Here is a 14,700-nt window from a genome sequence, read left to right as displayed (position 1 = left end):
GCACTTCCCATGTTTTAAACTTCAAACTTGGAACTTGCAGACCACATGACCACATCAATCTGATGCGGCCCGCCACTTAATATTATAAAATTATTATAATGAGTTATTTCTATATGTTTTTTTTCATACTGGATTAATTTAGCATCATACATATGTTTATTTGTGGCAAGAGGCTCAAGTTTTCAGTCTCTGTGGGTCCAGCTCGTGGTGGGCGGCTCATGTGTTGTCAATCAAATGTTTTGCTCCAATCAAATCCGCTCCCTTTGTTTTCTCACGCCCCCTTCCACGTCGACCTGCACTTTCGCCATATTTTCAATCCTGTCGAGACCCACATCTCTGTTTGCCACCAAGTTTAACCCGAGGACCCGTCTCACAGCTCTACACTCGGGCTTTTTTCTGAGGGAACATCTCTGTTAGCTTCACTGCCGTGTCTGCGAGCTCTTCCTGCTGCGACCATGAACATCTTCAGAGGGATTGCGGACTTCTCCCATCTGGCTGCTATCATCATACTGCTGCACAAAATATGGAAAAGCAGGTCGTGTGCAGGTAAGTCAGTGCTGCTGTTCGTCATGCACATGCTCCACTATGACTTTCCTGATTTTTCACGTTGATTTCTGTAAATGCCAAAGTGGCCGGTTTTCAAAGCTTTGTCTCGCCTCACTCAGTTCCCTCCAATGCAGCTAGCTAACGTTTCCCCACTCATTCATTTGACCCATTGGCTACAAGCGTTAGCGGTCAGTGGACTCACTGGTTCGTAACTTTAATAAACTATTGTGTGCATTGTGCACTCTCTTCAATTCTATTGCGGTTTACACAACACATATGTGGTTGAATGTTTGTCTTAACGACGTAAGTAGCACCTACATCCGAATGTAGTATAGCTGTCTTAGTGGAAGTTAACTTTGTTAGATAAACTGCTGGTTGAGGGAGTCTGTACATAGTTAAGTACAAATAAATACACGAATGAGAAAACATTAATACAAAATTTGTATTAGAAATACTTTATTTGCCACACACAAAGAGACACAGCTTGGTGTTCAGTGCTCGACTTGTTTGGTCTGGGTTCTGACGTGGCGTTCTTACAACAGTAGCGACTTGACAAGGCAGATAACCAATCATTGACATTTATTTTATACTAAACACGTATCAATGCGAAGTGAAAATGAAATACGATCAAATAAAATGTAACGCACAGCAAAAGAAACGCGTTAACGGGTCACTTTTAATAATTTGAAGGCATCAGTAATATTCAATATTATTTCCGTAGTCTTTTGTTGGCTTCTGTGTCTTGTCATATGCAGCAAACTCTCTCTTAATAACCACCTGTAAAAGTTGTGTTTTCTCCATTTGTTTGCATAAAAGTCTTACCCAACATTATTGTTGAGAGTTTTGTCAAACTTGTGAGCTGCTGTCCTCCCAGACAATTCCAAAAGTGATGTTCTCGTTAAACGTGGAAGAGTGAGTGAACTTTGGGCTCCACCTAATCATGCATGTCACCCCCAACTGCACGATGGCCATGAGGAGAATATAAGTATAGAATAGGCAATATTATGTTAAATTGGGAAATCATCGTCATCTGAGGATATCACCCGAAGCACATATGTCTTTAATACTTGTGTCTAACTTTACAAAATGCTTGTTTGTGTTATTCTGCTCATGAACATCTGTAATGTGTTAAGAATAAAACCCTCTTCTCACCCCCACTGATTTCTCATGTGGAGTAAAGTAGTCTTTAGGTTCAAAGTTTAGAGGTTACACCAGGCCACAGATGATGACTAGATTGGTGTGTTTGTGTATCGTCTTTAGAGATTATGCATCAATAGTTTGGTTTAAGTGCATATTGGAAATGGTCAATTTGTGGCATTGTCTTTAAATTATATTTATACACAGCAAAGTCACCAAGTTGCCTTAACTGACTTTACAACACATGACAAATGTTGTTGAAGATTGCAATACAAAGAGTATGAAATATTTAGAAAGTAGTATATAATGTTAGCTAAAGAGGTAAGTAAGGCTGCTCTAGAGGTGAGGAGTGTAGACACTAAATATTGACTCTCCAAAGTTGTTTGAGCTCTCTTGTGAAACAATGAAATGGCCAACACCGTAGGACCCGAGTCATTTGGAGGGAGTCTACTCCATACTCTGTTCTGAATCAAAATGCCCATATACCATTCACACAGAGGAATGGAACACCTACCAAGAGAGGCTGATGAAACAGACCTCTCCTGTGATGTGAATGCAGGGCGTCATTTAGAAGAAAACAAAATCACCTTGCTTTCTTTTTAGAATGAGAATGCCTATCGTTCTGAAGGTGATGGAATGTCCCAAAGTTCCCAATCATTTGGAAAATTTGTATCACGATGAAGGTTGTGGATACCTCAACCAGCCCTTGTTTTTCATGCTAGAGTACTTTTAGAAAATAAAACTGATTGGGCATACAATTGGATATCCATTCACATACATACATACTAGATCGTGTCTGATAAATATTCCCAATTTTCCAATTAATGTCGCTGATCAACAAGGCAAAGTATAATTATTCACCCTTACTACTAGAGAAGCATATCCGAAGTGCTCATGACTGTGGTGCACCTTTAACCGAAATGAAAAATGTGCTTGATATTTGTGTCAAAGGTATCTCTGGAAAGAGCCAAATCCTGTTTGCCATTGTGTTCACCACACGCTACTTGGATTTGCTGACCTCCTACATCTCCCTCTACAACACAAGCATGAAGGTAAGACAGCAGTTAAGTCTCAGCCCAGACCAGTAGCCTTTCTACCAGTGCACCCTGACTGATGTGTGGAATGGCTTTGTGTTGTTTACCAGGTGATCTACGTCAGCTGTTCATACGCCACAGTCTATTTGATCTACATGAAATTTAGGGCTACGTACGATGGCAACCACGACAGTTTCCGTGTGGAGTTCCTGGTTGTTCCTGTTGGAGGTCTTGCTGTTCTCATCAACCATGACTTTGCCTTGCTAGAGGTGGGTTCAGCCTCCTGTACTGCAATCTGTCTGTGATAGAATTCATTCCTACATGGTGACATTATAACTTCTTTTATCAGATCCTTTGGACATTCTCCATCTACCTGGAGTCTGTGGCAATTCTGCCTCAGCTCTTCATGATCAGTAAGACGGGTGAGGCGGAGACGATCACCACCCACTATCTGTTCTGCCTGGGCTTGTATCGAGCCCTCTACCTCTTCAACTGGATCTGGCGTTTCTACTTTGAGGGCTTCTTTGACATGATTGCTATTGTGGCTGGTTTGGTCCAAACTGTCCTCTACTGCGACTTCTTCTACCTTTATGTCACCAAAGGTGAGTTCTTAACTGTTATCATCTATTTATACAACCACTAGCAATAGTTGTGAGTAATAACTGCAGTCCTAACCTGCAACTGGGCACAGCAACCCAAAAACAACACAGATGTATCTCTGAAACATTATACTGTAGTTCAATAGAGAAATGTTTTAGTAATTTACATACAATTATTTAATTACAGTAGCTTCCAATTGCAATTGTCATCATCATGTAGACTGTAGTCAAGTCACTCAGTTCCTTGAAAACAGAAACTCTGGTGCTTATGTTCCTACATGACGACTGTCTTTAACTTTTTCTTCTCCCTCAGTATTGAAAGGCAAGAAGCTAAGCCTGCCTGCGTAAAACGGAGGTGGAGACAGCGACTCCCAGTAGACTCGGGGGGTGCGGAGATGACATCTTGGAATTCTCGTGACCTATAGCAAAGGACACCTGGGACAGAGAGTCAACCAACAGGGAAAAACACTAGTCCTCTTGAAGATTGATGATTGAACTGGTAAATGCCAACAAACACCAGAGCTGAACAAAAATCATCCCAGATCAACTTTTGGATTTTTGTGTTCAGCATCTTGCCTTAAACTTCTTTTCATTGTTGTTCAGATAGGAGAAAAGGCTTCTTTTTCTTTTTCTTTTTCTTTTTCCTTGTCTTGTCTTTCTTTCTTTGTTTTTTGTGAGGTGGATGTGTTTTTTTTTTTACTTTTATAATGTCACAAAGGGGGTTGTCTCTGAGAAATACCTTGTTTGACTTAGTAATGAAATGCACAAATGTACAGTCTTATTAAAGAGTGAGATAAAGAGTAATGTATCCGAGTGCCTGATGTAGAGTATGCCCATTTTCTCACAGTATTTTTCTTTTTTAAACCTTTTAATTTTTTATCTGTATACATATGCAGTAACCCTCTCTTGGCAACATTTAAAAGAGGTCAACATTCACAGTTTGATGCTTTATAATATCTCTATACATTAAAAACTGGGGTTAAAAGGAAACCAATAACAATATTTTTACATGAATGCCTTCAGTCTTTTAATCATAGGTGTCACCATTTTCAAATTGATCTAATTTGGAATTGATCTTTTCATGCGATCTTTTCTTTAGCTTACTGTGTTGGAGAAGCTGTTATGCAGTGCAACTGTTCTGTGGCTTTAATATGAATTCAAGACTATGCGGAGACATAGCACAAACCTTGTTTCTGTCAAGTGCAATCCAGTCATAAATGCAAAAGAAATGATGACCGATTGAACTATGATTGCACTCGTCACACATGGATGAGCAGAGAGCAGTTACCTAGCATGAGAATCCTCCGTCACTTCCAACTGGTTGTGACATTTCATTTGTTAACGCAGCGTGTGTAGTGTGAACATTTCAACAGTTCTGATATTTTGCTGCAGTAGTGGGTTGTTTTCTTTTCGATGACTGCATTTACATCATATCTAAAGGCCTCTTGTTAACCTCTTTAAATTTGCCATTCTTAAAAGGAGTATTTCAACTTTTTATGTCATTGTTTTGCATGTTATCACCTCCATTAAAGATTTTATGAGAATCACCCTTTAGTGCCACTTGTTATTGAAGTGATGCAAGCCCTGATGAGTATGATTTGTTCGTTGTATGTTAATTCATATTTTGCATATCCATTGTCTACCTCTTAGTCCCCACCCGCCAGGGTCGCAGGGCTGCTGGTGCCAATCCCAGCTGACATTGATCAGAAGGCGGGGTCACACCCTTGACAATAATCTAGAGAAGAACAATCACTTACTCGCACCTACTGGCAATTTAATTCAATTTAACCTCTGCATGTTTTTAAACGTGGGAGAAAACCCATGCGCACACAGGGACTTTGATTACATTTTTAATTCAATTATTATTATATTTATTGGTCTCAACGATCTCTAAGCCATTTTCCAAATTTCTTTTCTTTTTTTTTTCCAACCTGGCAAACCATACAAAGAAGTGACATGGTGCATTTGATTAAATTACATTCACAACTCCACATAGGAACATGTTTCAGTTAAGATGCTTTAGTTGATATATTTTGTAGGGCAAATTTCTACAGAAGTGAATTAAACCACCCATTGAGCCAAACATGCAGGAATAACAAGAATACATTGCTCTGGGTTGACTACTATTTTATTGTCAAGAGGTTTCTTTTTTTTTCCTAAGACAGAATGCCACAGCAAAAGTTCCTTCTCATGGGCTTTTATTGAAGGCTTGCATTGAAGATGCAAAACATTGTGCAGGTGGCAGCAAACACAGACTTGTAACATTGTGTTGTAGTGTATTTTAAAAGGCTAATGTGTGTGAACATCACACATAAAGCCATCCTTGGGCTGAAAATCATACTCCGTAACAGATGTGCTTACATATCTTACACATTATTCTCTTAAATAGAAAGGAGATACTATATATGCACACATATATATAGTATAATACAGAATAAATAGGTCATATAAATATATATATATGTATATGATAATACAAATATGTAATCTATGATACAATTTGCTGGCAGTTGAAAGGGAAATTCAGACTTTGCACACTTCCTGGCCCCCCAAAAAACAGTCAAACATTATTTTTTCTTTATCATAGCCAGCAGCCACAATGACATATATTAATTAAACGTAGCTACTGCTCAGTTTCAATGTAGTAACAGTATTACTAATTTACATATCCGGTTTACTAAACTCTGAAAATCGATTACAACAGCATTGACTCAGTTTCATTCACCACACATCTGTACCATTTGAATCCCGACCACCTCAACTCAGTGGTGTTGATTCAAGGCTCCTATGTGTTTGAACGTGAAACTTGAGAGAGAAGTGGAAGAGAGCTGCTACAGCATTTCCCTCACTTATCCTTCTCCTGGTCCTTCTCCTGGTCCTTCTCCTGGTCTTGGTCCTTCTCCTTCTCCTGGTCCTGGTCCTTCTCCTTCTTCTGGTCCTTCTCCTGGTCCTGGACTTGCTGGAAGAGCAGAAAATAAATACAGTGTGAGGTATTTATTAACCACGTGCACATGTATTACTGTTGACTTTTGGATAGAAGATATAGATGGATGTTGCACATATAATATAACCAGGGATAGACATACTTTTGACTTCACTACATTTGTACAAAGGTCATGTTCTAAGTGAGAAACTGTGATGATGATGATGATATTCACCAAACTCGACATCTTAAAGCTGCAGTACGCCAGATCAATAGATAATGGATTGTCGTTGAGTTTAAACAGCAGGTTTACTAACATATTGGGATTGGGATCATCTTTTTCAGATCAGCACAGATACTTGTTATTCATACAACAACCTGTCGTTTTTGTCAGGCTTCCTTCTTCTTATGAACGATAGGTGATGAGTTGATGATGCAGGAAAAGACCCCACTGACACAGGACTTTTTATTTAGTTACAAGTCAAGCATCAGAACCAAGCTCTGCAGCAGCTCGGGAGAATGTGTTCTTGCCGAAACCTCCGAACAATTCTGCCTCAGAAAAGCAAAGCTAACCTTATATAGATTTTCTAGCATTCTTATTTGCAGGCATCACATGTTTCGACCCCCGCCTTTCTCCTGTTTCTATAATGCAACAACTTGAAAAACTAGTCGGGTCCCGATATACCATACTGTCCCAATGACTTAAATTGGACAATATCACCATTTAGTCAAACAAGAGACATCTATATTTCCTAACTAACCATATCCAAGACAGACCTTCAAGCTTCCTGTCCTATACAGGATGCCTATTGTACAACGTATGGTCTGACTTGTCATGTGTCCAAGAGACCCTCTTGTCTCATGTTTACTTATTAATGTCAATCTTCAATAAATGTAAGTATTAAACTTTAGCTGTGTTAATGTGTTCTTCTTAGTTCATATACTTCAAACCTCATTGAGTCATTTCACTCAAGTCTGAAGTCATGAGTGTGTCTAAGTAAGTCTAAGTCGAGTAGAGTCTTTTACCAACGTTAGTCAGGCAAGTCTCAAGTCCTCAAATGTGTGACTTAAGTCAGACTCGAGTCAAGTCACGTGACTCGGGTCTCCCACCTCTGGAAATCACTGAACAATAATGCCAAAAATATTCCACTTAAAGCCTAAAAAAGTAAAAAAAAAATGTATTTAGTTTACCTCCAATTACAACAAGAAGTACATTACCTTTGCCAGCTGTGGATAATACATGAGGATGTTGGAGATGGTGGTATAAAAAGCCATTAGGACGAATGACACAATGACGGAGAAGATTACGAGGCCCGAGAGCACGCAGAGTAAAGTCAGCATTCCAGCAAACAACACAAACACTGAAAGAAAGCGTCAGAGGACAAGTTTGTGGTGAATTAAAAAAGTAGACACAATAGGTGCAGGATCACAAAAACACTGGCTGATTTTGACACATGAACACCTACCTTCGAAGAAAACAAAACCTACTGTCGTCATAATAAGGGTGACAAGTGCAAAAATCAGGAACAGACCCACAGGCAGAGCAGCCATGGCACTGAACAGCATCACTGCAAGAGCTAAGAAAGGATGGCTGCTGAGGTACTGTCCACATCTTGAATTCATCGCCTGTGATATCTGGTGAACACAAGTGTCAAGTCAGGTGGGAGGAAATGAAGGAAATAAAGCAACACATTAAGAGCAGGTGGTAATAATAACAGGGGTTACCAGTGGCTGTGAGTCAACGTAGAGACGTTTTATCTGTGTGGACCATCTTTCCTGCAGCTGCTGGAAGTCAATCACACTGCTTTTGTTCTCCATCTCCTCACTGTACATGAGGGAAAAACATCAGTCATTATCCGCTAATGTTTTAAAACAGTCAGATCTCCCTTTGGATTCTTATTACAAAAAGTTAGCATCTGCAGAGTGAGCTTCCTTGACTACAACCAATATCATATTTGACTGTACTTTTGATGATTAAACAAAATTCTACTTACAAGTACAAACCTGAACAAACCTGGTTTGATTCTCTTGCTTTAAACTTCTGAAACTGTTTCCCCCGAATGTTGTGTCAAACAGTGTTACAGGAGGAAGCAGCAGCAACAACAACACACCCTTTCAGAAACACTCCTTCCTCCTCCTCCTCCTTCCTTTCTGTGTCAGAGACTCCAAAATGCTGGCTGATAATAATACTGCCACCTACTGTTTACAGCACAGCACAGCACAGCACAGCTGGGGGTACCAGCCAAACTGGGACGTCCTTCTTGCTGTGAGGTAACAGTGCTAGCCACTACACCACCATGTGACCCAGATGAGATTACTTTCATGTGAAATATTTCTTTTTCCCCAGTATGCTCAATTTAGGTGAAATTCATTTCATTTGGCACATAAGACAAGTGTCTAAATAAAATATGTGTGTTTGTTTTAATTTTCAAACTAGTAAATGGCTTATATTGCTTATAAGTTTGAAGTCAGTGATGAGAAAATGTCAGGATATTGTGTATAAATAATGTAATACTCAGAGGGAGTGCAAACACAATTATATTACACAGATAAGTCAGTGTAGCAGCTCAGTTGGTACAAATGTTTATTTAATTAGTCCAAAAGTTCATGCAGAAGTTTATTCAAGAGTTCACTTATTTGATTTCCTGTTAAACATATTTAATATTTAAAAACAGCAAACAAAAAAATTGACCAAATGATTCAATTTTCTGGGCTAAAGCATTGTCGCAGTAGTAACAGTTTTTCCTTTTTGTTGCTTATGAATATTTATCCCTTCATTCCACCATTTTTTGTTTATGTATTTTGTTTATTCAAAATATATATGTTGTATATATTATATTTGTTTATTGTTTATGTATTACTTTTATTCAAAATATATATGTTGTACTGTAGTGCTGACACAACATGTAGATGAAGAACAGATAGATATAAGTTTATTAATTTGATTATAAACTCTTGAGTTCTATGAGACAGAGGAAAAGAAAAAATGAAAACCGGCAAAACATATTGGCAAATAGATAAATGAAATCGACACCATATCGGTATCATTTGTCCTCTCAGCATCGGCGCAGCTTTCATTCGTAAACTTTCAGTTTATCATCATTTCAGTGTCTCAGTGGGATCACCGTGTGTCTTCGTTGCCTTTTATTCTCAACCTGCATATTTCCTGTGACACATTATAACTCATCTGTTGTTCCTCTCTCCTTTAGGGGAACAAAAGTTTTCCACAGATTCAAATTGTAGCAAGTTTTAAATGTTAACCCTCTGTATGTGTCCCTGAGCCCCATTAACCCCATGTTGAAGCGTGTGAATGGGAGTAGTGGAGTAAAAGTTGCTTGAAATATATATCACAAAGTACAGATACATGAATTTTGTACTTAAGAACAGTAACAAAGTATTTATACTTCGTTACAGTACAACACTGAGTGTGACGCCCTGTGACACACGGAGACAAAAGGTGTTGAACTGGAGCCTCAGCGGTAGTTCTCCAGAAACCCAGTAGAGGGAGATCCCAACTCACGTCCTTGCTGTCACAACCAAACAGCTCCTTAAAAGTAATGGCAGTGCTCTCTCCCTCTCAGCTCTGTGCTGCTATTAAATGGCATCAACAAGATTTCTGTGCAAAGACTGAGTGATCAGAATATATAATGAGTGAACTTTACCAGCGCCGCTGATTACTTCTTTAATCAAAGATGGGGATTGCTGGTCTTGCCACCACCACTGCCCACAAATTGAGTTTATCCTCTTGAGTATTGAGGATAGTATTTGATATATGTGAGAACATTAGATCTAAGAGGCGAGGAAAACAGCAATGTGATCTGTAATGAACCATACGAAGTGAGGGAGAGCGTGCGCGAGAGAAGCCTGCAGGACCAGTGATGACAAATTTATTTGGACCCTTTATTGTTGCAGGCCATTCTAATTAATCATGCTCTTTTGTATTGGGTGGAGGAGAAGAATTTGGTGATGGAGAGAGGCAGAGAGGCTGTATCCACCTCTCTGGACTGTTAAACACAACAAACTCAGTGAACTCGGGCGTTCAGGGCCGTGAGCCAAATAATGGTGTGCACTTTCTGCACACACAGTAAGGAATTCACTGTAATTAGACTCTACATCTTTTGTGTCCGTCTCTTAGCATTCCAGGCTTTCATCATGTCATGTCTGACTGCTGACCAACACGTTAGCTAACAAGACAAGGCCAGGCTGGACATAAGATGTTCATTCCTGGTTTTGGTGAAAGCTTCAGGCTCCGGCACAGCTGTAAAATATCCATATTCATTGGTTAAACAGGTGGCGTTCCATGCTGCGGATACTGACTGATTCTGCAGCTGTGAGTCGCTGCAGCATTTTTGTGTCTTGTCTTTCATGTCTTTTTACGCCACTGTTGTCATGCTGCAATATTGGACCCAATGACTGGGAAGAATGCAAAATAATTTCAGATTGACACTCAAACTCAAACCTCAAACCTCCCTTTGCACAAGAAGAAATCTCTGGCGGAACCAGACTAAAAGATGTGCGGCCATGTGCCTCGGCCGGTTAGGGTGAAGAAAAATTGGGGACAGAGGAGAGGTGGAGGACAAAGGACAGACAGGTGACAGGGCAGAGACAGAGGAGAGAGACCAGGAGCAGGTGCATATGTGAAAGAGGAAGAACATAATTAACAGAGGATAAAAAATTAATAATTAAATAAAAAAATAATTAAAAGAGGTCCTGTGATGGACTGGCGATCTGTCCAGGTTGTACCCCACCTATTGCCTTATGTCAGCTGAGATTGGTACAGCTCCCCCCGTGACCCTCATGTGGAGGATAAAGCGGTAGACGTTGGATGGATGGAGGAAATATGTAAGTCCATGCCTCAACAATAAGGAAAGGTGTCTAGCTTCAATAATGGTAAAAGCTAGAGAGAGGAAATGAGTCTAAAGACGTTTCTGAAACAGCTCTCACAGTGTAAAGAAAGGCTGTTCCACAGATCAGGAGCTGGTTGCCATCGAAAAGCCTCAATTGCCTTCTGTTTCCTGAGCCGTTATCTCGGCACGTGCAGGAGCAGCTGCTCAGCTGACCTCAGAGCTCTGCCTGGAGTGTGTCGCTCTCAGGTGCACGTGCCAGGCCATTACGACATTTAAAACAAATAATCTTAAAATGACTCAGAAAATAGACTGTGTAAAGAAGCCGGAACACAAGTGATAATGCTCTCTACGTTTTGTCCCTGTCTGAAGGCGAGCAGCAGCATTTTGGACAAGCGACTGGTCAAGACCAACATAGAGGGAATTACAGTAGTCCAGTCGAGACGCCATGGTGACGCGAACTGAACATTATTAATGTGTCCTATATCTGCGGCGCGACGATGTGTTTGAGTGTGAAATTGACTGTGCGATACATCTATCTACCTGCACATGCCGACGGAATTTTGATGAAATGTGATTGATGAGCACATTCCAACTCGCATCTGCTGATTGTAAAAACTAATCATTGCGGGGGGGGGGGGGTTGTTCAGAATTTCTCCTGCGTTAACCAATGAACACCCTCCTCTTGAGTGGCTTCCATTTATATCATGTGTTACATGAGTGACATCTCTTCCTCGCCGACACTAGGACATGGCATTTTTCCCCCTTATTTTGACTTATCACATTAGATACACAAACCCATCCATCACACTGTGAATCTCTAGCCACCTCACTCGGCTTCTCTTTGTAGTTTCACAGGAGTCTGACAGCCAGCGACTGGCCACAGGGGGAGCCAAATTCATTTGGATTCTGGCCTGTGTCAAACAGGATAGCTGTCAAAGTCAGTGGTTGTAATTTTGCCAGATGTACAGGGTCATTGCCAGTTCCAGTTTGGTGGATGGGGAACATTAGAGGCTTAAAGAGAGCTCCCTCGAGGGACGCAAAGGGCGATGTGGATGATGGAGAAAGAGCACACACACACACTGGTTTCAATGACTTCAGGGGACTTAAAGATAAGGACTTACATTCATAGTTCACATTCAAAGTATGACTTTTTTGTCACATTTTGGACGACATACTAACCTATGACTTTTTTGTCAAAATTTGGACGACATACTATAGTATGACTTTTTCATCACAATTTGGATGACATACTATAGTATGACGTTTTTGTCACATTTTGGACGACAAACTATAGTATGACTTTTTTGTCACATTTTAGAAGACATACTAAACTATGACTTTTTTGTCACATTTTGGACGACATACTAACCTATGACTTTTTTGTCACATTTTGGACGACATACTAAAGTATGACTTTTTTGTCACATTTTGGACGACATACTAAAGTATGACTTTTTTGTCACATTTTGGACAACATACTAACCTATGACTTTTTTGTAAAATTTTGGAAGACATACTAAAGTATGACTTTTTTGTCACATTTTGGACGACATACTATAGTATGACTTTTTTGTCAAATTTTAGAAGACATACTAAAATATGACTTTTTTGTCATATTTTGGACGACATACAAACCTATGACTTTTTTGTCAAATTTTGGAAGACATACTTAAGTATGACTTTTTTGTCACATTTTGGAAGACATATTAAAAGTGTGACTTTTTTGTCACATTTTGGACGACATACTATAGTATGACTTTTTCATCACAATTTGGACGACATACTAACCTATGACTTTTTTGTCACATTTTGGACGACATACTAACCTATGACCTTTTTGTCACATTTTGGACGACATACTGTAGTTTGACTTTTTCATCACAATTTGGAGGACATACTATAGTATGACTTTTTGGTCACATTTTGGACGACATACTATAGTATGACTTTTTTGTCAAAATTTGGACGACATACTAAACTATGACTTTTTTGTCACATTTTAGACGACATACTAACCTATGACTTTTTTGTCACATTTTGGACGACATACTATAGTATGACTTTTTTGTCAAAATTTGGACGACATACTAACCTATGACTTTTTTGTCACATTTTGGACGACATACTGACCTATGACTTTTTTGTCACATTTTGGACGACATACTATAGTATGACTTTTTTGTCACATTTTGGACGTCATACTAAACTATGACTTTTTTGTCACATTTTGGACGACATACTATAGTACGACTTTTTCATCACATTTTGGACGACATACTAAACTATGACTTTTTTTTCACATTTTGGACGACATACTAACCTATGACTTTTTTGTCACATTTTGGACGATGTACTATAGTATGACTTTTTCATCACATTTTGGACGACATACTAAAATATGACTTTTTTTTCACATTTTGGACGACATACTAACCTATGACTTTTTTGTCACATTTTGGACGACATACTATAGTATGACTTTTTTGTCAAAATTTGGACGACATACTAACCTATGACTTTTTTGTCACATTTTGGACGACATACTATAGTATGACTTTTTTGTCAGAGTTTGGACGACATACTGACCTATGACTTTTTTGTCACATTTTGGACGACATACTATAGTATGACTTTTTTGTCACATTTTGGACGTCATACTAACCTATGACTTTTTTGTCACATTTTGGACGACATACTATACTATGACTTTTTTGTCACATTTTGGACGACATACTAACCTATGACTTTTTTGTCACATTTTGGACGACATACTAAAGTATGACTTTTTTGTCAAATTTTGGACGATGTACTATAGTATGACTTTTTTGGAAGACATACTAAAGTATGACTTTTTTGGAAGACATACTAAAGTATGACTTTCTTGTCAAATATTCCAATCTGTGATTGCGCTGCCTCAGGTGGGACTTGAACCCACGAACACTGGCTGAGGAAGCCAGTGTTTTAGCCTTTAGGCCATTAGGGCTCTTTGTGACTTGGACACACGTCTTGTATTTCTCACATTTTGGACGTCATACTAACCTATGACTTTTTTGTCACATTTTGGACGAAATACTATAGTATGACTTTTTCATCACAATTTGGACGACATACTATAGTATGCATTTTTGGTCACATTTTGGATGACATACTATAGTATGACTTTTTTGTCAAAATTTGGACGACATACTAAAGTATGACTTTTTTGTCACATTTTGGACGACATACTAAAGTATGACTTTTTTGTCACATTTTGGACGACATACTATAGTATGACTTTTTTGGAAGACATACTAAAGTATGACTTTCTTGTCAAATATTCCAATCTGTGATTGCACTGCCTCAGGTGGGACTTGAACCCATGAACACTGGCTGAGAAAGCCAGCGTTTTATCCTTTAGGCCATTAGGGCTCTTTGTCACTGGGACACACGTCTTGTATTTCTCACATTTTGGACGTCATACTAACATGACTTTTTTGTCAAAATTTGGACGACATACTATAGTAAGACTTTTTTGTCACATTTTGGACGACATACTAACCTATGACTTTTTGTCACATTTTGGACGACATACTAACCTATGACTTTTGTCAAATTTTAGAAGACATACTAAAGTA

At 39.0% G+C, this 14,700-nt stretch overlaps 2 protein-coding genes across 4 annotated transcripts; one reads left to right on the top strand and one right to left on the bottom strand.

The window, feature by feature from the left end:
- Nucleotides 1-293: 293 nt before the first annotated feature.
- Nucleotides 294-4,863, top strand: LOC131476151 (ER lumen protein-retaining receptor 2-like). The gene is made up of 5 exons (XM_058654682.1): nucleotides 294-546; nucleotides 2,635-2,735; nucleotides 2,828-2,986; nucleotides 3,067-3,319; nucleotides 3,630-4,863. Exons 1-5 carry the CDS (start codon nucleotides 456-458, stop codon nucleotides 3,662-3,664), a joined length of 639 nt encoding a protein of 212 aa, XP_058510665.1. The 5' UTR covers nucleotides 294-455; the 3' UTR covers nucleotides 3,665-4,863.
- Nucleotides 4,864-5,497: 634 nt separating this feature from the next.
- LOC131475599 (lipid droplet assembly factor 1-like) lies at nucleotides 5,498-8,367 on the bottom strand. Of its 3 annotated transcripts, none has more exons than XM_058653823.1 (5): nucleotides 8,254-8,367; nucleotides 7,965-8,064; nucleotides 7,706-7,874; nucleotides 7,458-7,600; nucleotides 5,498-6,275 (listed from the first exon to the last, which is right to left on the bottom strand). In XM_058653823.1, exons 2-5 carry the CDS (start codon nucleotides 8,055-8,057, stop codon nucleotides 6,162-6,164), a joined length of 519 nt encoding a protein of 172 aa, XP_058509806.1. In that variant the 5' UTR covers nucleotides 8,058-8,064; nucleotides 8,254-8,367; the 3' UTR covers nucleotides 5,498-6,161. The 3 variants fall into 3 exon arrangements, with proteins under 3 accessions (XP_058509806.1, XP_058509807.1, XP_058509805.1); XM_058653824.1 differs by having other exon boundaries at nucleotides 8,244-8,352; XM_058653822.1 differs by having other exon boundaries at nucleotides 8,234-8,335.
- Between the last annotated feature and the right edge of the window lie 6,333 nt (nucleotides 8,368-14,700).

Source organism: Solea solea, chromosome 16, assembly GCF_958295425.1.
Source record: "Solea solea chromosome 16, fSolSol10.1, whole genome shotgun sequence".
Classification (NCBI taxonomy): domain Eukaryota; kingdom Metazoa; phylum Chordata; class Actinopteri; order Pleuronectiformes; family Soleidae; genus Solea; species Solea solea.
Note: the sequence above shows the minus strand (reverse complement) of the source record. Positions and strands in the feature narration are given on the sequence as shown.

Bases quoted from the DNA above. Each gene is read 5' to 3' on its own strand.
- LOC131475599 (XM_058653823.1), bottom strand. From the start codon at position 8,057: ATGGAGAACAAAAGCAGTGTGATTGACTTCCAGCAGCTGCAGGAAAGA. The intron at 7,875-7,964 runs GTAACCCCTGTT...TGTGTTCACCAG, and splicing joins ACGTTGACTCACAGCCACTG to ATATCACAGGCGATGAATTC. The intron at 6,276-7,457 runs GTAATGTACTTC...CTGCTCTTCCAG, and splicing joins ATTATCCACAGCTGGCAAAG to CAAGTCCAGGACCAGGAGAA.
- LOC131476151 (XM_058654682.1), top strand. From the start codon at position 456: ATGAACATCTTCAGAGGGATTGCGGACTTCTCCCATCTGGCTGCTATC. The intron at 2,987-3,066 runs GTGGGTTCAGCC...TTCTTTTATCAG, and splicing joins ATGACTTTGCCTTGCTAGAG to ATCCTTTGGACATTCTCCAT. The intron at 3,320-3,629 runs GTGAGTTCTTAA...CTTCTCCCTCAG, and splicing joins CTACCTTTATGTCACCAAAG to TATTGAAAGGCAAGAAGCTA.